Raw genomic sequence first — 23,955 nt, forward strand, 5'->3', positions numbered from 1 at the left:
ATCTGGTCGTGTAGTGAAAAAGATGCTTCTAAAAGTGATATGTTAACTATTATTAATAGTAATGTTAGATTTTTTTATTAAAACAATCCAGATTAAAACATTTAGATGCATGTTAAGAACTTGTGTCTTCTTTGAAAGTGGGACTTAAGACAGCCATCTTGTTGCAGGATTTTTCAGTGTTTCACCTTTAGCAATATATATGTTCTAATTTTTATTTAAAAGTTAAATAAGTACCCATAAGCATGTCTACTTATCTGAAGCTCCTTTAACTACTTAGGCTAAGACCAAACTTTCTCACAAGAAGAGCACTTATGACATGTTCATACATCTCCTTTTAGACTATTTCAGAACCTGGAAGAGCATGAAACTGAAATGATACACCTGGAAGTTTTAAGACCTCAGAGTGTTTTTTCATACTCAAGATATGAGTAAAGTAAAAGAATAGAAGAATTTTTTCATCTGACTGGAATAAATCTTACAGGAGATTCATGTATTACCTTCACAAAACTGTTTATTTCGACTTAAAATAAAGCCACTAGAACATTTACACCGATGAGTCCTTGAGTCTGGCCTGCAGATTCTTCTTCTGCACTTTTCTTTGTTCAAATCACAAGTTCCTTTTTCTGGAAGAACAAATATAGTGTAAATGTAATAGAGTTCTTACCATATTAACCTTCAAGGAGAAACTATTTTGAGCAAAGATGCTCAGTGATGTGTTTTCTCAATAGCTACTTGCTCGATCCAAGGAACAACTTATGAATAGAAAATAACTTCTATTATTTTCTATTGGTAAAATTCGGCCAAAAAGCCACTGTAAAAATGAAAGTACTTGGAGGACTAAGAGTAGGTCTGTGCAAACGATCATTTCTAGCTCCCATGTCAGCACAAGTAGATCTAGAAGTAGGGGGTGGTAGGACTTGCAGAGCCTCGTGTCTGTGCTCAGCTATCTTTTAGAGCTGGTGCTTTCACAGATATGCAACACTCATGGTTTTATTTTTGTCTCCCAAACTATTATTTTTGTTTTAATCTTCCTAATCTTCTTCTGGGGTTACTTGCCCCTTTCCCAAGCTAAGAATAGCTGAACTGCTGGTGCTGAATGTGGGTGTGCAGCCACCCACACACAACATTGGCTTTGCCCTGGGCTATCTGTGCAACATATAAGAGATCATGAGCTCACACAGGCAAAGAAATTTGTATGTGAACAATTTTCTTGTGCTATTTCCAATTCACCCTCCAAATTCCAATAGATGGAAAGCAGCACAATATTTAAGCTCGACATTTAGTCTTCTGCTAGCCACCACAGAGAAAATGCTGGCCATTTGGTGGAATGACAGATCAAGTCTATAAAAGACTGAAATAATTTCCCAAACTGACACTTCAGCTTGGCTGAAACCCTCAACATTGCAATTATTTGCATCAACCTGTTTAATTCTTCTCTAACAAAAGTTGTATCACTAAATGAAAAATGATGAATGGATGACTAGATGGATATTATCTATGTTATTAAGAATGCTAGTTTTTGAGAGACTTGAATTTTACGTATTTTTAGCTGAGCCTCTCTTTTCGTACAACTAGTTTCGAATTGGACCCTTAATCTTTGTCCCTACTGCAACTGAATCAGGAACATGCAGTAGCAGAGTGTCTAATCTTCAAATACAGAATTCATTAGAATGACAAAAGTGCAAGTACACGCAATCACAAAACCATACAAAACAGAAACAAGACCGCATTGAAGGCTGCACCTTATGCTTATCACTGGTGCTGGTTTTTTGCCCCTTGCTTGTACCATTATTGGTCTAATGAGACCTAAGACACCCAGGACTTACAGGAGAAATAACAGAAGCAATAATTTTGCTATCTGGGCAATCTCAAGAAGATATTCTTTTTTAACTGAATAATTGTTAGAACTTGATATTGCCAAATCAACATATAAAAAAATAACCACATTTCAAAACGTAAAGTGAACAGTGACTAAATTATGAATCGCAAAGTTTTTAAGGTAATCTTTTCTGGAAGGACAACCATTATGAACCATACTTTCTAGCTTGTTTGTTTTTTGTGGTTTTTTTCTCCTCCCATCACCTCTCTTATATGGAAATGGGCGTTCTCAAATAATAGCCTGATGCTGGTATCTTAGACTGGAAAGAAACACAACATTATTCCTCAAAAAAAAAAAAAAATCCTGATTGTACTGAATATCATTAATCTGTCAGAGAAGATGCTTGAAAAAAATTCCAGAGGCAGTCTTTGAAATTTTAAGGTAATTAAAATATTTTATAAACCATTAATAAAAATTTATGGCATTTATAAATATATATACTATCATCAAATCTAAGGTTAGCTGTCAAAGAGAGTTGAGGTAAATTAGAGGATATCTTTCAGACACTGCCATAGTACAGTTGTTGTGTGGGGTTATGGCAAACCCGTAGCTGAATTAGTGCTCTTCTCTGTACTTATCAGCCCTGACCAATCCAGGAAAGTCTTTTGAAAGAGAAAGGGAAGAGGGGACATGAGGAATTTAAGAAGTAAATAATCCAAATTCCAGTTTAAAAAAAAAAATAAAAATCAAATCATGTCAGTTGAGCACTTGTTGCCAGTTCCCTTTTTTCTGAAGGAACTCACTTGCTATCTCCTTTAAAGGTCTGATAATTCACAGCTGACACTACATTGCAAGATACACTTTCTTAGCTTGTACAGAGCATCTAATTAGTCTAGGTATGCTTTTATGTCCAGGATTCTCTGTTGTAAGATTAGCTATAAATCTTATTTGCAGTCCAGGCTCATTAGTCCTCCTTTCATCCCAGTTCTTGCACTGGATAAACCAAGCAACGTACATACAAAGTCCAAAAGGTTCATCTGGATTCAACCTGTTAAGCTTCTTTCTACTCCATCACTTCCTAGACATTTTTACAAAAAGGTATTTGGAGTAAAAAAAAGTCTACTGCTGACAACAATTACTACCATACAAAAATTTACTAAAAGCGTTAGAAATACAAGGGTATATACTGCAAGACATTTAAAAACACTGGTAGTTTATTTATTAATAAAGGTAGGGAAACTCTCTTTCCAGTCAAAAGGGAAACACCAGAAAGCAGCATGTTCTGGTGGAAGGAGTGGAGTTAATCGTCCAAGAGAATAAAAGCTAAGTGCCAACAGTCAATGAAATTATGCTACACACTCTTGTGCAGAGGACATATGTAACACAACCAATAGCCCCCTGGTTCAAGAGACCACTGTCATGAACTACCTTTCTTGGTCATTGTTTCTTCCTCTCTGTATTCAAGCATATGTAGACATGGTGACAGACACCCAAAGAGGCCTCACGAGACTTTCCAAATCTCATTGTAACAATCCTGAGATGTGTGGACATGTCACTGTTTGCACCACAAACGTTTCCTTCCCTAGTTACTCTGTGCGAGAGCACCAAACGTGTCAGTTGAAAAAAGAGCTTCCATTTGCCAAGATGAATGTTTTCCTCGAAGGCAGCACAGAACAAGTATTGTCTCTGAATGGAAGGTCCCTGTATTAAGTACAAGTTTGATTTCCATCTCAACAGCTCTTCTGCATCTCAACAGCTCTCTGCACTGCAAACAAAGCATTTGAAGGGGAAAGTTCCCTTGAAAATTTGATTTTCCCACTCAGACCAGGCTTCAGGAAGGAGAGACAGAACAGTACCATGTAATGTTGTTGGTTGGCATGAAGAAAGACAAAGCCTATTTTATAGTAGATATTTAGAAATGGTTCAAGAGAGATATTTGCAGTTTCATTTTTGCTCATACGAACAAACATTACTTTCTCCTCCTGACTTTATACCACCTATACCTCTGGGAACCCATCACCATCTTCCCTTGGGAGTTCTGCAACCATTGCTCAACACACAAATGCCTCTCTGCTGTTTGCATAGTTGTTCATATCCAAGCAAAACCGATAACAAAAACTATTCCATTAAAGCAAGGATACTTTATGTCTGCTTTCCAGAGATCAGAGAACAAGACCTTATTTCCCCTGGACACCATCCACTTCCTACTGCCTCAGCAGGAATCCTCAAGGAGGATGAGCTATCCGTAGTCAACTACCTTCATTTTCTGATCCACGGTGAAAGACAGTGACATGACCACCTCATACTGTAGGCTGCAACTGACATCGAAGAGACCCAAGGCTTTTATTTCATAGTTGTTATGGCAACTTCAAGTCTGTCTGAAACAGGCTGACTTTTAATCCAGTCATTTCACAGCAAAAGTTGAGACATCCACAGTATCACTTGTAGTGATACTTGTAGTATCACTATGCACTTAAAATCCTTCAGTGCCATAATAATCAGAGGTGTTTACATGTACATTAGAATAAGAAGGGAACAGACATTTGATGAAGATAATCTGCATGGCGGGTTAAAAAGCTGTATGCTTTGTGCATTTAGCAGGAAAATATAAAACCATCTTTGTGTAAGTAATGGGAAGAGAAGGAGAAAACCACATTTATCTGCATGTGTATTCAGATTAATGAAATGAGCAGTTCATGCTCAGCACACTCCCAGCCTGATAGTCCAGCTGGAGTTATACACACTAAGTGGAACTGTGGATCACTGAAGTGAAAGGAAACTTCTTCCTTGACTTCACTGAGGCCAGGAATTTTGCCGAACGAAATTATTACTGTGAAAAATCAGATTGTATGACATTATGGGCTGCCTCAAAAGAAGTGTGACCAGCAGGTTGAGGGAGGGGATTCTACCCCTCTACTCCACTCTCATGAGACCCCCATCTGGAGTACTGCGTCCAGCTCTGGGGTCTCCAATATAAGAACGGCATGGACCTGTTGGAGCAGGTCCAGAGGAGAGCCACGAAGCTGATCAGAGGGCTGGAGCACCTCTCCTATGAAGGCAGGCTGAGAGAGTTGGGGTTGTTCAGCCTGGAGAAGAGAAGGCTCCAGGGAGACCTTATAGCAGCCTTCAAGTGCCTAAAAGGGGGCTACAGAAAAGCTGGAGAGGGACTGGTTACAAGGGCTTGGAGTAATAGGACAAGGGGTAATGGCCTTAAGCTGAAGAGGGGTAGATTTAGATTAGATATTAGGAAGAAATTCTTTACTGTGAGGGTGGTGAGGCACTGGAACAGGTTGCTCAGAGAAGCTGTGGATGCCCCATCCCTGGAAGTGTTCAGGGCCAGGTTGGATGGGGTTTTGGGCAACCTGGTCTAGTGGAGGGTGTCCCTGCCCATGGCAGGGGGGTTGGAACTAGATGATCTTTGAGGTCCCTTCCAACCCAAACCATTCTGTGATTCAATACGATTGTTCTCACACATCAACTGTATCATTGCAGTTTACTTACCGAAATCCTGAGAATCTGTTCTTGCACCTGGCTGTTTGAATGGATGCACCACTTTTATCTCCACTGGTGGAAAAAATGATGGCTTCAGGCTAATTGTGACTAAGACTTTGCCAGTATACTTGTTGGCTCTCCAAATCATACCAGATTTCAACTCTGAATAGTACAGGTGCTCCGCAAAGAGAGACATACCAAGCAATTGATGTCTACAACAAAGAGAAGATAACACAAAGTGGCACATTACCCAGTCGCTATACATTTACTCACTCATACATTTTCTGAGCATCTAGTTCAGTCAAGTTCACTGTAAATAACCTTTTTTTTGTATTTTTATATATATTTTTATATATATCTCTCTCTTATATATAGGATAATCAGATGTGGTGCCACAGACATTCCCAAATAATCCAGCACCCAGAATCCTGCAGATTTGCAAGAAATAATAGATGCAAAATAGATAACCTGCATTTCTCACAGGTTATATGAGTTGTTGTTCAGGACTGACTCAACTGACAGAGAAAGTCTAGGTATCACCCTGCTTCTGGTGAACTCAGCAACTGAAAATGGCACTTACTTTGTTGAAGGCTGTAGGCCAGATAAGTTCCCCCATTTCCCAATTTCCAGTGCCTGCTCTGACGTTTTTGACTGTCCTAGGAAATAAGGGTGGAGATAGAGGGGTAGGAGTAGGGCGTTCCTAAAATCCATCTTGTTGCATCTCCTATTGCTCTAGCAGAGGGGGTGGACTAGATGATCTCTAGAGGTCCCTTCCAACCCCTACCAATCTGTGAATCTAGTTTCCATTCGCCGGTCTGTTACAGCAGCCAGCAAAACCCAAAAAAGGGCCCAGTTTTAAATAAGAGGGAAAGCAGAAAAAATACTGAAGGAGGGATTTTTGGCCTCCACCTTCCAGTACAGATTCCAGGTGGAAGAAGGAGAATCCATATCATCCAGGCTCAAAGGGAAAGTTTTGATGCCCTAGTGAACACCAGCCAACTCGAGGGAGAAAGGGGAAAAGCGTAAGGCAAAATCCAGTGTGACAGCTGGCAATGTAGGGAGCAACCACCTTGTGTTCATCATGTGCAAATGGTGTGCTGCATAATTAAATCAGCAGGCCAGCGAAACCATGTATTTTTTTCATTTTGCAGTTGGCAGTCCGTATTACACATATGCCAATCCAGCCATACTGACAGAAACTGCAGTAGTACAGGGTAACCTTCTCCTGAGTACCTCACCGAAAACATGCCCACCATGGAGCATCTGTACCACTGCAAAGCATGAAGGCCAAATATTAAAGGCACCCAGAAGCATATGGGTCTAACAGCCCCCTTAGCCATGCTCAGCCCCAGCACCAGGGAGCAGAGGGGAACAAGTCCATTGTGTAGGACAGTTTTCACCACATCTGCTGATGCTTGCTGGAGGTCTGAGCACAGGGGGTTATCCGAGTCTCCCCACCTGGCAGCTAAAGAGGACAACAGGCTTAGAGGAGGATAGGAAAGACCTGATCTAGCTCAGTCTCTTGAGCACAGCTCAGACACCTGAGCTCACCCACTGTGACCTTGGACAAATCATTTAATCTCTTGCTTTTAGCTTCTCTATCTGTAGAAAAAGGCCACTGATAAACACTCGGAGAGGATTTCTAAGGATTAAGTAGTTATCATTTGCTAAAAGCTTGGAAGATGGAGAGTACTGAGTGGCAGTGTTATCCTTACAACAGTGACTTTTTTTCCATTTTCCTATCAGTAGTTTTAGATTTACAGTTACAGGCCATTTTCACTGCACTTTATACTCCTTATTGTGTTATGAACTGACAAAGTAAAATTATTTCCGTAATAATGAATGAGGAGAATGAAGAAGAGAGCTTAACTGCATCCCCAGGAAATGAGTGTTTTATTTCTGACAAGCTCAAGAAAACTCACCGAATAGAATTTTTGAGCAAACGAACAGCTCTGCCATCGTAGTCGCATGATCCAATATGGGAGATCTCTTTCCTGTGGTCATGTTGGATCCAGTAGAGCCTTGTGTCAACCAAATCTAGTGAGATGGCCTTTATTTTTTCTGTGGTTCTTAAAACATTTCTCACGTCGCTTCCACTCAGGGACATTCGGTGTATGCTGGAAACTGTACCATCTGAAGACCAAAATAATAGCCTGCAGGCAAGAGAGGCATGTTTTGGAAAAAACCCAAACAACAAAACCCCAAAAAACCCACAAAACCCACATTTTCAAGATCACATCACTGCTACACACTCCTTGTTTAGTTATTCCTGTATACAGAATTTTTCAGTCTTACCACAGTGCTTTGAGAGCCAAAATTGATAACAAAGCAAGGGACTTCCTTAATACGAACTCCCCTTTTTCAGGAAAGCCCCATAGACACCTCCTCTTAATATAGCTCTATTAAGAATGGAAATAATTTTTGACAACAAAGCATTGTCTGTTTAACAGAAGCAATGTTACCACTGAACTGTTGTTACAGTTGTTTTCTTTTTTTAATAAATATGTTTTTTCAGAGACTCTGTTTAGGAGGCAGTTAGATACTAGAAATTTCCCTCATGTAGGTCAAGCAGGAATCAGCCCAACTGAAGCACGAAGCACTATTGTCTGTCTCTGCTTTGTTCAGCCATGCAGTCAGAGAAGGAAACTGGAATACTCTCTCAAATCTGTGGGGAACTCCTGCAAACTTGGAGAAAGGCACGTCTTTGAGGCAGATACACATTGCCCTCTGCCTCTGGGGAGGAATCTATCTCCAGATACTCTAGTTGAACACATGAGTTAAGTGCTTAAATTAAAAATACCATTTCTATTATTGTTCTCATTTCTTTCTACCTTCCTGCTGGTTATAGTAGCCAGACTATGCTGTTATTAAATTAAGACACAGTCAAAATACAGCTCCAATATTCAAAACAGTTATGCACTAAAGCTTGTCAAGTTATTCATGGATCAGAACAAGGATTTATTGATGTGACTAAGGTTAACAACAGTTCTTCCAAAATAGCAAGTTACCCCTTGTTCCGGTATATATTTTATTTTTTAATGTTTGGGTTTAGCTTCTTTGCTTGGGTTTCTTACGCACAAGAATTCCAAGAGGCATCATCATATTGCCTTATTTTCACAAAATTGCAGAATTTATATGTACAAAACAATGTAGCATAAAGTCAGCTTTACTATGTTTATGTTAATCACTTGTTAAAGACCCCAAAATTGATTAGATCTCGCTGGCAAGGGACTGTACTAAAGCTTGCATTTCGATAGCACCTGTTATTTAAGAAACTTCCACTATTCTGGAGGTTTGGACAAATGCTAGGATTCAGTTTTTACAGATAAGGAAACTAAGTGCTTATAGTCTTTATGCACAACTTTTGCAAATCAGTGTAGGGACAGGGTATGATATGAACAAACAGGAAAACAGAAGAAGAATGAAGACTAGAAACTGGCTTGAGTAATTGCCAGCCTATACTGTATTTGCCCTCTATTTTTCTTTAGTCTTAATCCTTCTTTTTTGGCATTTCTAAACACCATAAAAAATTAAATCAATCTTACAGCAATAGTTATATTATTACTACTAAAATAATCTTATCACTGCTAATCTGCAGACACAGCTTTTAAGAAAAACTCTAATAACAGAGTATCACATTGACCTTCATTACTTAAGACTTGCACACATTTGAAGGAAGACATTGTTAATATCAGATTTAGTTCATGTTTATGCCTGTGCATGTAAACATACTGTGGGGTTTAATTCACTTCACATTAAAAATAAAGCCCTCAGAGTTTTCATACGAGCAAATTACCATAGGGCATAAAAATGATGTTAGACTTCTTGGAGTCTACTTTCTTTACATTTTGTTACTGGCTTACTGGCCTCCCTGTAAGCACATGAGTACAGCTTTTATGCACGGTGAATCACACCTAGGTGAATATACGCACTTGAGTCTCCCTAAACTTTCACATAAGTTCAGCAAATATATCCCTATAATGCCATTTGTAACATGTGTTTCGATGGCATTTGACAGTGGGTTTGAGAACTTGTGAATATTTCCAAGATTGGTAAATACCACATTTAAAAGAAAAAAAATAAAATAAAATATATATATATAGTCTGATGTTCAGATCTTTAAATCCTACCCAAATGACAAGACTCCAAAGAATACTAGTAATGTTACAAGCGTCAGAAGATTGGTTTATGTATAAATGTACTAGGAAACGACACAGAAGCCTTAATATTAAAATAGTTTCACACGCTGCTGAGCAACTTTACTGCAAATCAAAAGTGACAACAAAAACATGCTTTGGTGTACAAAACAGAAGCATCCCAAAGTCTCCTCAAGCTTTTATTTTTGCAGCTGTGATGGAAGAGGTTTATGCGTAAAGAGAAATTAGCATGAAGAGACTGCTGTGACAATTCATATTGATAACTCTTGAGGAGACCAAATCTCTTATGCAAGCATGGTTCTCAGTGTAAATGGCATGAAGCTGAAAAAAGTGTCTTTATGAAGAGCAAATTACTAGTGACACAAAGTAGCAACAGTAGAGTCAGAACCAATATTCAGAGCAACTGACAAAGAGACAAAGGAAACAGGAGAAAAACTAAGTTTAGACCTTTTATTCAGAAAACATACCAATTTATATTCTGAGTGTGCCAGATTTGGAGCACAAGGGACTTCCTGCATTTGCAGGCATCGTTCCCTTTGCTGTTCCAGTCCTGCTTTCTGCTGCCCTGAAACTTTGCTGTCTTTGAGAAAGCACCAGCAATGCCTCTTTTTCCCTCAGCTCTCCTCGCCAGCAAAATTTTCCCTGATGACCAAGAGGTATAGATTCTGCATTAGACTTTGGTGGGCTTTTCTCACTCACTTCTCTCTCTCTTACATGCTTATAAATCTTTTATCCTCTTTTGTCAAAGTTCAAGTAGGTATTGGACTATAGATAACGCAGTGTGCACAGAGTAGCCCAGCAGCCTATAAATCACAATCATAGCTCTTTGTGTATTTTGAGTCCTTTTCAATGAAATTACTAACCTAGTTAAAATTACCTTTGCTCAGCATCAATGGTAATCTTTGTGGGACGACCAACATCTCTTAGAAGAACTCGGCGTTTCTTCCCATTCATGTCTGTCGCTTCTACGGTTGCTTTCTGTCTGTTGGCCCAGAGAATGTCTTGATTTATCCAGTCAATAGCAAATCCTGAAATGCCTTTGTCTATGTAACATAGTCTCTGTAAACAAAACAAAAAAAGTTCACAAGAAGCATTCTAATGGATTACCCTAAAGTTGACTTTCAATATAGGGAAATAGAGTGCCAGACTGAAGCTTCCCATTTCATTCCTTTGCCTGCTTCATTTTCTTTCAGACTTGTAGATATTTCTCTTTCTTATTCTTTAACCATCACTTTCATTTGGTCTTTGTACTTGCACATACCCCTTCTGAACTGAATAACCCCCTGCAAAAGGGGAAAATGTTCTCCATGAGAAATACACCAGACTAATCTTGTAGCTTAGCTACAACTTCTTGCATTTAGCACACTGTGAAGCACTCAGACCTGTACTGTTACAGGTGGAAGACTTCCTAACACACTGTTGCTGGACACTGATCCTTAAAAATCAGCGTAAAATACATCAGTGAAGACTCCACATGGGTACAGGAACACTGGCAATCTCTCTCAAACAAAAGAAGGCACTTGCAGCATTAAAGTTCAGCCATGACAGCCTGTCTGCCCTTCTTAATGAGCCAGATGCAATGAACTGCACATCTTTTTCTGAACAAAGGATGAAGTGCTAAAAGGAGCATTTATGCAACCCTAGAAACCAATAAAAGGTTTGAGAAAAAATGAGCAGGAATTCAAGCACATTCTTCTCATACCATTTGTGCCAGTTTGAGTTACAATAATCTGGAAGACAAACTTCCATAATGCCAGGGATTAATTTAAAACTGATAGAAACAGTATTGTCTTCAAAGCTTTAATTTGGCTGAATTTCCTCTCCTTCCTTTTTAACTCCCCTTCACTTGATTCACAAAAATACTAAATGTACTGTGAATGCCACTAAAACAGACTAGACTCAGGAACATAACCATTACAACAGCAAAAACTATTTAATAAGTCTGAAGTGCTAATCAATGAACAGGAACATCAGAACTGTACCTAAAGATCATTCTGCAGAGAGTTTTATGCCCATTAACTTGGAGAATTCCAGAGAACTGATTACTTTACCTCTCTTTTTGTGCCATTCAGGTGAATTCTTTGAAATAGCTGCCTTTCAGAGTCTACCCAATACACTTTCTCTTCTCTATAATGAAAATCTATAAGCGTTGACTGACCAGTATCAGCCACCAGTCTTTCATGACTGGTCCCTTCAGTGTCAATTCTAAAGATGGCATTTCCATGGCTAAAAAGTAGGAATGGCGCCGGGTCTGGTATGGAGAAAACAAAAAGAGACCAATTAATAGATAAGCATTGCACTTTTGCTGCAGTAAGTTCTCATCAGTATTATACTAGCCAAAGAGATAGTTCAGGACCTAACTATGTCTCTCATATTTTAATGGTAACTTTCTAGGCATATCACAGAAAACCAATAAGACATAAATGTAATGGTTCTTTCACATTTAATGCTGAAAGTTAAGTCAAAAATCTGAGTCATGAAACCAAGATTGCAGTGGTTGTTACCACTAATCCCAAATCCTACAGCCTAGTCAGAGTTCAGAAGAACCATTGCATGCATGCCAACAGAGGTTGGAAGAATTATGCCATGGATGCATTTCCAAGTTGAAGACCGCTCCCAAGTATTATGATGAATTCTTGTTATAGGACAGAGAGGTGGTCTGGAGTCTCACTTTACCTATCCAAACAGGGAAATTGAAGATCCCAAGTCAGGGCAAAGGAAGAAGCTAGAGACTGTGGAGACTTTCTTGTGATGCAGAGGGCTGAAGGAAGCCAAAAGACCTCTACAGCTCAACAACAACTTCCAGACCAAAACTGTATTCTTGCTGAGTGAAGGGTAAGACTGTATCATTAATTTAACATAAAATATGTTGAAATGAAAGGTGTTTCAATTATGCCCCAAACTCTAGAAATCCAATTAAGGGTGAAAGTGATGAGCAACTAGGATGGTCCAAATTGCCTCAATGCAGCCTTAAAATCAGGTGATAAGTATGGAAATACAATTAGTAGGACATAATGTTTGGGGCTGCAGATTACACTAACCTAGTTTTATCAAGTCCTCTCTGTTATTTTTAGGGTAGCACCATAGGGCAGGGTTAAGATTGCCAAAGGAACTTTAACTGCATTTCCAAACCGCAATGGTTTTCGTTTAGGCAATTTGAATATTGTGGATGTCTACCAAGTGTGTAGCAGACAAAATGAGTTTTTATGTAACCAGTCACATTTTAGCCCTCATGTTAAAAGAAAGGTGGGTTTTTTTCTAATTAAAAAAGAAAAGAAAAATTGGGGGTATACAGCCTAGTCTTTAATTTACCACTAAAACAACATTCAAAGAAGAAAGCCCACTGTGGTGGTAATGGTGGGGATTTGTAACATGGTTGCCTGAAACAACAGATTATGGCATAGAAGTAATGCTCTAATCAAGTTACTTTGAAATGCAATTACAGATATAGATCCAACAGAATGACAGCTTTCCAGCCTGTCTAATCACTCGTTGAATTAATCTTCCTGCAATGCAGAAGCAACTGTCCATTTATAAGGGATGGATGTCATCAAAGATGCCCTATCATCAGTTTTCTTGCACATATACTTTTGAAAATTAAACTGGTTTTATTGACCAGTTTAGCAACTTTTTAACTGAATATCTTACTATTAGCATGTAACCTGAGGCTTTAAACTCAACAGACATCACTTCTACGAATGCTCCACCTTCATCATGGTTGTGAGATTTTTTTGATTCAATCTCTTTCACAGCAGTAGAATGAGACCAATTTTGATTTATCCAAGTCAAGAGCAAGTTAGGCAGAAGGTTCTGACAAGCACCCAAGATGTAATCTTCTTCTGTTCTCAAGGAAGATGATCAGCGCTCTGTTTGTATAACAACAGACTGTTTTGTATCTAAAGTTTTCAAACTATCATGCAGTTATAACAGCTGCTTCTAGGATTTTAGTGACTCCCTTTTTCTGCTGCTATGTGCACTGAGCAACCCCATGTAAGAATATTTAAACTATGAAGACTTGCTTTACGCAAATGGTAAATGAACGGTGAAGTGTAGCAAGGTTGATTTATCTCAGGAATTTGACAGCTGTACCGCCTGCTTTTTTGCCAATTAGTTGACCAAGAGCATTCATATACTTTGGTTTTGTCCTTTCCACTCTCTGAATTTCCTGTCAGGCATCTGTGAATGGAACAGGACTGTAAATGAAATAGGGACTGAACAAATCTAACTTTGATTGCAGAGGCAGAAGTCAGATTTGGGACTTAATTTTATCAGAGGTTTAATGAACAGGTAAAAAACATCTGCAAAGAGCTTCCTGTCTAAAGACATGAGGGTGTTTCACTTGGTGTACTCCCTACAGAATGGTCTATACCTAGCACGAGGGTTCCTTATCCATTACAGTAGCTCCTGAACCATCACTCACTTTCTACTGGTGCTATAAATGTTAGTAATAATGTTTAAAAAGTTGAAGTCCTCTGATACTAAGGTAGAATTGTTCTTTGAAAGATACCTGTGCACAAATATTGCTGTGAGGTAATGTGCTTGTTTTCTCTTCAGTTCAGAAGTGAAAAGGTTAAAAAATTTTTGATTAAAAATCTAAAAATTCTATTTAAGAGGCTAGAGATGTTTAGACATGACTACAAAAAAATCCAGCTTGGGTCTTTGTGAGTCACGTGTTGCTGTCAGTAACAATGATTCTAGGAGGTGACCAAAGTAATTGTGTTGATACCAATTTGGGAGCTGCACAGAATATTTTTGGTCATGTTCATGGTCCCAAAGGCTACATGCACAGGAACTCAAGTACGTCGCCTACTTCTTGGGTCAGAAACATGCCCTGTCGGATCCCATCTCCGCATTACAGTCCCAGGGAAACATTAGTCAGAAAAAGAAAACCTGAGCTCCTGGATCAGAAGGCAGCTCTAGCATATCCCAGACAGGAACCAAAGCCAGACATTCAGGAAACCAAGGTGGATAGGTGAGAAGTGAACTTCAGAGCACTCACACCTCATACTCTAGATGCAATATAGGGTTAAACCAATCAATAAAATCCAACTAGATTTTTTCCCTGAGTAGTATCAGTTGAGGACAAAATGAAGGTTATTCAAAGGCCATAACTGTGAATATTTTCGTCTTAGAAGGGCTAAAACCTTTTAAAGTTTAAATGCATCTTACACATTCAGAAATAAATTTATACACTCAGGACAGAACAAGGGAGAGAAAGAACTCACAGTAGCACTCATGTTTATTCAGAAACCGCCAATGGACCAAACCAAAAATAAGGGCTTCCTACTTATGATTTCACAGCACTGTCCCTAGAACCATTGAAAGACATCAATGACTGAAAGAGGCAAAGGTAGCAAAATCTCATGTACTGACATGTTTTCCTTGAAGTAGTAAGGGTGGGATAAGAGACTTTACGGTTCCAAGCACACAGAAAGAGTATATCTACTAAACAGGATGCCATTGTTTAGTTTTATTTGTCTGATTTCATATGTTCATTCATCTTCCCACCACCATACTTTCCATTCTCCATCATCACTCTTCTGTGGCACGCACTTCTGGCCTTGCCACTTACCTACACAGCAGAAGAGGCAGTTTTTCCATCAGCAAACCAAAGCACCCCAGTCGCTGTCCAATAGAGAACAGCTGGGCATGGTTCACTTTGAACAATAATGGTAACTAAATCTCTAAAGCTCTTTTTCAGTCATCAAAAAAGAAAATGACCTTACCGTTCACATAGCAAGACCGTTTGTCAATATCCAAAGTGTAGCCAGGCAAACAGGAGCAGATGTAGGACCCCGGAACATTGATACAGGTTTGGCCACAGGTTCCTAAACCACCTTCAAGGCATTCATCAATATCTGAAACATGTTTTTGAACAGATCAGGAAAATTCAGCTAGCAAAAGCAGAAAAGAGCAAAGAAAGAATACCCTTGACATAGATACCTAATGATAAATTGGTCATTAAATTTAATATCCTATCATTAAAAAAGGAGAGGAGGATGGCTGTATTGCTTCATGCATTGGTTTCAGAATTACTGTTTCGTCCGTTGTCACATGCACAGTGATTTTTTTTTTAATTTTTTATTTTTTTTTTTTTTTTTTTAGAATATTGTCCAGGGAAATTACCATTCTCCCTAGTGTCTGGACACTCTGGTCTCTGATTGTCCAAACACAGAGAACAGACTTGCCTTGTACTCAATTTCTGTGATTTGCATTATCATTTGCTATGCAAATGCTGCCTGCAGCTGCTTCCCTCTATCTTTATCCTTCTTTCCACAGTAATAATTCTGCCAACAAATTAATAAACTTTTCAAAACAGCAAAGCAACAAACAGACTGCCACAGCACTGAGTTCCACATTGAGCTCATTTTGGTTTGAGTCAAATCTCAAATACACATACAAAACACTAAACCTCCACTGTATTCTGACAGCAACAAGTCCATACCAAGGCAACAAGCAAACTAATTAAAAACTGGGCTTTTAACTGGTAGATTAGGCTGTAGCCTTTAGGAATTAAAATATATTTGATGTATTTATGGTGTTTTATCAGGGCTTGAGACAGTAACTATTAATTAAGTCCTAAATTAAGGACTCATTTTTCAAAACAAAGGTCACCACTGAGGAGCATATTTTACACTAAGGGGAAAAGAAATTCACCCCTTTGGCAGTACCATGGGTGATTGTCCCAGAAAATTTAGATAAACTTCAGCTCCTACTGAAAACAAATGCATCTGATATAGTAATTTCCCGAGGTGCTTCACATCTGGCAGCACCATGTCCTGCTATATTTCTTGTATAACCACTGTCAAGGTTGCTCTAAGGAGCAGCTTCTTCCCTGCCCAAGATCTATTTGATGTCAGTGGCTTTTGTTCTGTGACTTTGCACATGCAGGAAAAAAAGGAATCAAATTATTTTAATGAAACACATTTTATGAAGTCACTAAAGGACATCAATTTGTAACCAAAACTACATATATGAATTTAGTTATTCCAAGTATAGCTCACAACAATTTCAGTATTCCTGATCAAGAATTTAGGCAATGGAAGAAGAGTTTCTCCTTGGATAACTTACCTGAGATGATCATTTGAATCAAGTGCAAGTTACCACAGTGCTTCACGAGGTCTGTGAGTGTTAGGTGAGGATTCCTCTAGTTCAAAGGAGCTCAGAAATGGCACCTCATAGTAACTACAAGGAACTGCAATTTAACCAACTCATACTAGCACATTGAAAAAAACTTTCTCAATAACCTAGGGAGAGCTAAGCAACCAGATCTCTGATATCCCATGGGTCTGGGAACCTCTCTCCTTTAACTGCTTTAAAAAAACCCACACAACTATGTGCAGCAAAAGTGTTTAGCGGTTTCTTCTGTGTCAGGTATCAAAGCTGTTCAAAAAGAATGTCAATGCTTTACAGCCACCTAATGTGCCTATACAGACTAGGGAATGTTTCCATATTGTTTTCAGAGTTTTCCCACAACGTCATGTTCCACATAGCAGATGAACTGATTTGACAATGTATGAAAAGTAATCAGAGCACATGCAACTGATTTTTGCTAAACAGATTATGAAAGTAAAGAAGCAGCATTTTCAGCGTCTTAATTCCATAAAGCACTCTAACCCACAATCTTCTTCAAACAATCAGCTTTCAGGAGCATATTTTCCCACACGTACTAAGGACATACATGCCATTCTCCACAGCATTAAAGGAGTAACTCCTTCAAATCCCCTCTAGAAAGGTTTAGAAGTTTGGCTTAGAAGTTTGTTAATGGGCTACAGGAACCGTGAGATCCAGGTTACCAGTTTAAAGCTAGCCACTCCTGGCTAACATTGCCTGGATGTCATTAAAACTAAAGGGCTCTTTGATAGTCCATACAGGAGGGCTTTGGTGACCTCAGCTCGTTGTCACAGCTGCTGTCAGTGTTAGCAGAGACATGAAGGGGTCTGCAGGCATGAACAGTTTGTATCTCTCCCTGATGCACTGGTTTTCAAATGGAGCAACTGGCTGGCTGAGCTGGACGGTTGATCTGATCTAGTCACCAGTACAAAAGCAGGTATAAGACTTTGTTGATAAAGCTGTAATCTAGTTCATGTTAGTCAATATACTTTTATGACAATAGCGGCTTGTTAAATAAACCTGATGTTATTTCTATGAGGAAATCACAAGTATGGGTAATAAAGGCAACTGTGTAGATGTAAGCTTGCTAAAGACAGAGGTCATTTGACTAAGCAATGTGAAACACTGATGAAAGAACTATTATTCAGTTACAATAAAGAGCACATTAAATAAGAATAAGAAAGACAGGCCTGACCTACAGATTGTATCTGGAAAACTGCTTACTCTGAAAAGGATTTGTATCCATACTGGACAGAAAGCTGATCTCTTAGCATGTTACTGGGCAAGAAAATTCAAATCACAACACATATAAACACAGGGAAAATGAATGACAGAGGGGAAATAATTTTACTTCTGTATATGGCAGTGATCAGACTATATTGGAATGCTGTTTGTATTTCTCAGATATAAGTGGTTAAAGGATCCTGAAAAATTAGAAAGTGTATACAAGGATAAAAAGCCTGATTTGAGGGTGAGGAAAAGTGCCTTTCTGTGAGACACTTAAAGAGCTAAGTCTGCTTAGATTATCAGAAAGGAGCTTGGGAGAAGGATTGATCACGGTATATAAATACCTTCACAAAGAAAAAGTACCAGATTTTCTAAAGGACACTATAATCTTTTCAGGAAAGATTTAACAAGGACTGATGGCTGAAAACTGAAGCCAGAGAAATCAAATTTAGACATTAAACTCACATTTTAACAGGAAGTGTGATTGACTAAGGGAACTAGCTACCAAGAAAAACTGTGAAGGTGTGAAACACATCAGTGGATGTTCTTAATTCAGACTGGGAAGACATGCTCAGCCAGGTTACTGAGCTACGTACCAAGGTAACTGGACAATGATCTGTTATTTACAGGATGGATTTTCCAGCTTTATATGAGTGTACAAAACTGACTCTCCAAGACAGAGCATGCTGATTGATCAGGCTGCAAGAATTTACACTGCCTCCCCAGTAATTGTACTTGAAGAGAGGATTTCAGGGTTATCAATCTGCCCATTTTCACCATCATCAAGGTTCACATAATAAAGCAAATCCCACACATACTGAAAAGCGAGCAATCGCCCAGAAGAAAGGCTATAGTGGAAGAATAACCACGCAATAAAAGACAAGGGGCACAGTGGCTTCAGGCAGCTCAGCCACCAGAGAATGCCCCTTCCACCGGTAAACAGGAAGCGCCAACAGACACAGCACTATTGTAAAACACGCCGTGAACATTCAGCTTTTACGGCACTAACAATGGAAGAGGGTCCTATGCCTAACATGATCTCCTCTTTGCTTAAAGCACCAAAAAAAACCCCCCAAAACAAAAAAACCCAACAAAACCAAACACCACCCCCCACCCCCCCCAAAAAAAAGACAAAACAAAACCAACCAACCAACCAACCAAAAAAAAAGCTGTTTCTCAAGGTTTAGGAGAGCTCGATCATAAAACCATCCATCAGGTGTAACTATCAGTGCCTTCACCTGCACTCTTAGTGCCAAAGCAAAGCGCAGAATTGCATCCTGCTGTAGCTGTTTTACGTCTCCAGGCAACCGCTTCCCCCAGTGGGAACTTTACCCTGTGAAAGAAATCGGCTTAGTGAACACAAAAGCTGTATGCAGTGCCCTGACAGCCAGCCCTGAAAGGAAGAATGAGGTTCTGCTCAGTTCTCAAAAGCTTCTTTATGCAAAAAATGCCTTGAGAATCAGCAAAAACGATGAATCATGTCATCATGATGTTGGCAGCTCTCAATGACTTTGCATACAAATATGCTACTTTATTGAGAGTCCTGAGAAATGCTCTGATTGCAGAAGGTGAAGCATTAGTATTCCTGGCAGGGATACAGAGCAACCACAGTGAGTCAGAACTTGCGTTTCATTATGGCCCCAAGTACATACATTATATACATAAAATATACATGTGCAGATACACACACTCAAATAACCTCACTCAAATTTGGTTCCTGTGGAGTTGGACTGGGGATGAATTTAATCTGCAATATCTAGCCACCACCATAATCTTTTTAACAAGGCTTAACATGAAATTTCATCTGGGTTACAAAGCAAGCAGCCCATCCCTTTTAACTATTTCGTTAAAAGCATACAGAAGATAGCCAGAAAGGGAAAAAGATGCTCCATCTGGTCACAATAAAATAGATGAGTATCTTCTCTCTCTAATTTTAAATGAGGTTTAAAGTACAAGTGGGTGATCACCCACAACTTTTCAGAGGATAGAGATTGCAAAGTGCTTAAATACTATCGTCAGAAATGCAATGTGAATACAATAAAGTAGTTATCAAATCCTGGACTCTTCCAGTCCAGAGCTACAGAGGTGATCACATCACAGATATGACAGCAAAAGCAATCATAGGATTTAATCAAATATAAAGTAGAATCAAATTTAGAACTGAAATAAAATTCAGAAACCACTTGTAGACATTGTGAAGAGAAATGGCAAAAAAGATCTCAAGGGACTACAATATCTTTAGTTTTCTACCTTTTTGGACTCAGATCTCAAGGGTTTGGGAATGGAAAAAATATATTCTGATTTTCTCCTTGAAATAAATTTTATGTGTAAATTAGTAACTACAAAATAAACCTCTACTTCCCACATCACGCAACTTTCAACATACTGTTATTGGCTTGCCTTTCAAAGATGAAGTTCATGAGGCTATCATCTGACTCTCTTCGAAAGGCATCAGCAAATACTGTCATCCAGCTCCCTTTAAAATCAGGTTTCAAATTAGAAACTAGAAAGTAGTCGGTTTAGTTTAAAACAGAATGCAAAATTAATATCTGCTATTTTCCACCGAGAAAAACAATTATGAGTCTTGCTGTATTAGCCATTGGTCCTAGAGTCTGCCCCTTAGCCCTCTTCAGGATTAAGCCTCATGTGATGTGTGATGCCATTTCTGTCATTTCTTGTAACATATTTGTCTCCTTCCTATTTTGATCTAAGTTTTTACAGCTAAAGATAGTATTTGTCTACATTCAGCTGGATCCAATTTCCAGAGAATTCAATGTGAATCTTCTCATGAATTGGTCTGTGGGTTCAGACCCATGTTCAAGAATTCCTGACTACTATTTGGTAACAATATTTTCAAGCATCTTTCCCGAAGGCAGTATAATATGAAGCAAGGTAGCTGGAAGACAGCTACTTAAAATATGCAAACAAGCGTGCCTCGACTGTAGCTCTTCTGAAATAGAGAGGGGTGCAGTGGGGTCTCAACAGGCTTATCCCTATGGCATGACATGGGTAGACAACACAGGTCTCCATTTCATTGGCCCTTACTGCTCCTTATGCGATGCTTGCAAAGAAAGGATAGCTATGAATTAGTAAGGTTTTGGCATGTCGTGTTTCTCAGAATACAACATAAGAAGTTTTAACAGTGTGTCTTCAGAAGCCTGTACGGAGCAAACTGAAACCAGGATTTAGCTAATTAAGGTGAATTTAAAGATGTAATACAAAGAGGAATAACTTAATAGTCTGTATCACCAGTGCTCCATGACAGGAGAGTGGTAAGCAGTAAGAAAGAAAGGAGGAAAGCTTAAGACACAGAAAGAAGCATCTGACCAAACAAGCTGACCTAGATAGCCACAGTTGTCACCTTCTATTGCAGGCTGTAGCTCTGTAGGAATGCACAGCGTGTTAGCTAGCCCTGAAGAAGTGACAAGGTCTGATCAGTTAATGTCAGAAGTTAGTAGAGATGTGCAGAATTTAAGAACCTACGATTAGGTAAAACTTCAATAATGTGAATTTGCCTTCTTCAAAATTTTTTTTACAATATTGTTGAGGTTTTTTTAAATAACTATCCTCCTTCACTTTTAAAACTTGCAAAGTGAGTATTCAAAGTTAGCCAAAGTACACTTCCAGTCTTACAGTATCCAGAACATAATATATTTACCTAGAGTAGCCCAAGACTAATGGGCATTAGTATCTAGTTTAAAACTGCAAGGGGCTGCTATAGGGGCTTCTTTAGATAAACAGTGCCACGTAGGACACTTTGTGGTCTCAAGTGGGGAAAGCATCTATACACCATGAGACCATAAAAAGCTGTGCTGTTAAATTGGTACTTCAGGAGGGCACAGGCAACTGATTCCAAAAGGCATAAGGCCCATCCCCTGGTGTACCATGTATGCTTACATGGTCAAATATGTTCGAAATCAAAGCTCTCCCAGGACCAACTATGCACATGTTTTTATCTTGTAGGAGTAATAACTCCTGTGTAGCCCAGACCACTTTCTTTAGAGATAGAAGGTTCTATGTTTCCACTGTGGTCTAAGAAAAATGAGTTATTTAAAGGTAACTGAGTCCCCAGTCCTGACATCAGCTTAAAATGAATGATTAAATGAAGACAGCAATGTCAAAAATCACAGAAATACTTCCAATTCTACCATAATTTGCTGATAAACTGATACGTTCATTCACCAGACTAGTCTTGTTCTGACCTCATGATCTGTTCCCCTACACTTTCTCTCTTACAAGCCTTGCTGTTGTGGGACACACGGCCCCTCTGAAAGGCCTCTCCTCTCTCGGCATACCAAGTCAGGATTCAAATAATCTCTCTTAAAATAACTGTATAAAATTATGTGAGATATTTAGGGTTAGATTTCATTATCCTTCCACAGGATGAGAAGGTCTTTGATCTTTGAATATCCCTAGAAACAAAAGGAACTAATTGAGAAGTGAGTTATTTAGCAGTGCAAGAAGAGCATGACCTAGGCCTTCATCTCTAGTGGCAGTATAGAAAACAAATCTAGAAAAGCCCACACGCTTTGCGGTAAGTGCCACTTGTAACAGTTCACTAACAGAGAGCAGACACCTTCTCAATTCAGGGAAGTCCTTATGGCTGGCAGGATGCCACCACAGTCAGAGACGATAAAGGACATTTTACAATTCGTATATTTATTACAGCTCGCCAAGAATGGTCGCCAAGCCACAGTTCAGCTTGCTGTCATTGTTCACAGTTCAGTGGTATGAGTCATGTCTCCCACTCATCGCTTTTATCCCCACTATTACCTTCAAAGCCTGCCTCCAGCTTCCTACCACTTGCTTCCACTGTACCCTCTATCTCATGTAATTAATGAGCTAGAATATCATACAGCCGGTCTTCTGGTCAGAACACAACTTGTGTATCCAGCATGCAGAGGAAAGAACAGGGGAAATCCATTCCACCAAAGCATCCTTCAGTCCTACATTTCATGTCAAAATTTCATCGTTGCTTAATCTCCTGTAATCCAGTGGTCTCTAATTGAAAAGATTCCCTAGCACATCTCATTTTTAATGTATTCTATATTATACGGAATTGCTCAGAGTATTTATAGCAACATTGGCTCTTAAACAAAAGACTTCTTCTATTACTATTTCTTTCAGAGTTTGCTGAGCTACCAGCCATTCTGTTTTGGTGCTTTACCTAGCTTCATACAGCAGCAGAATGTATTTAATTTTCAACAGCAAAGACATAATGTAGGGTAGGTTATGTCGCCATTAATAGAAGCGTGATATACATCAATAAGCAAAATCTGTCAACTGAAATAAAAAATACATCTTTGCAGCCTTTTGAATGTCTATATTTAGAGTGCATTTTGACTCATTAAACAATAGCCAAGCAATTAATTCCCTTCGTGTCAGCAGGATTCTCCTGTTAGAAGTGAGCTCTTAACTGGGCAGCCCAGTAATGTAGAAGTCATAACTAATGTACATCCTAATTAGCTTGTGGAAGCTGCATACATATTAGCAAATAGTGCGGACCTATAGGAGAGACTGTGTAAAGTGCAACAGTTGCTGAGGATACGACATACACACTGCATATGTTTCAGGCTGAGGTTACGGGGAACCAGGTCTAGTCTGGTCCCACAGATCAAATGGTCATCAACAGCGGAAAGGATAGATGCTCTCCTATGGGAACATCTTCTGGTTTAGCTTGGCCTAAAGGGAATCCAGTTTGTGCACTTTGAGAGCGCTTCACAATGCGAAGACAAGCATGATAAGAAGTGGCAGTATGGAGATTCATTTCAGAAGTATGCTTCTCATTTGAATTCAGGCATCAGTGTGGAAGGACCCTAGGTGTGTTTGGCTCTCGGACAAATCTTTGGTCAGGTTTATCACTTGTACACAAAAAATGCCTAGTGCCTCCTTTCTCCATATGAGAGCATTTAACATGCATACTTCTATTTTCTGCTTAGAAGATGGTTTCTCTTGGCAGAACGCACAGAGGAGGCACCTGTTATTAAATCACTGGAATCATGTCAAGAACTGAGTCAGAGCCTCTGAAGCCCAGGCAATCTAATGCAAAAGCATTAATAATTCCAAGTATTAGGTCTGTTTGCTTGAATCCTTACAGAGTGTTTCCTCATCTCCTTACTGCAAAGCCCCTGACTTCATTGGCTCTGA

General features: G+C 39.1%; 1 protein-coding gene across 4 annotated transcripts in view; it reads right to left on the reverse strand.

The window, feature by feature from the left end:
- The window catches only part of EGF (epidermal growth factor), a 60,724-nt gene that overhangs the window by 35,420 nt on the left and 1,349 nt on the right, over positions 1-23,955 (reverse strand). For all 4 annotated transcript variants that reach the window (XM_075751446.1, XM_075751448.1, XM_075751450.1 and 1 more), the window contains exons 2-7: positions 15,195-15,326; positions 11,520-11,719; positions 10,346-10,527; positions 7,234-7,464; positions 5,321-5,523; positions 498-623 (exon numbers count right to left, since the gene is read on the reverse strand). In XM_075751446.1, coding sequence (XP_075607561.1) covers positions 498-623; positions 5,321-5,523; positions 7,234-7,464; positions 10,346-10,527; positions 11,520-11,719; positions 15,195-15,326 — 1,074 coding nt within the window. The remainder of the gene's footprint in view (positions 1-497; positions 624-5,320; positions 5,524-7,233; positions 7,465-10,345; positions 10,528-11,519; positions 11,720-15,194; positions 15,327-23,955) is intronic.

This window comes from Balearica regulorum, chromosome 4 (genome assembly GCF_011004875.1).
Source record: "Balearica regulorum gibbericeps isolate bBalReg1 chromosome 4, bBalReg1.pri, whole genome shotgun sequence".
NCBI classification, from domain to species: Eukaryota; Metazoa; Chordata; class Aves; order Gruiformes; family Gruidae; genus Balearica; species Balearica regulorum.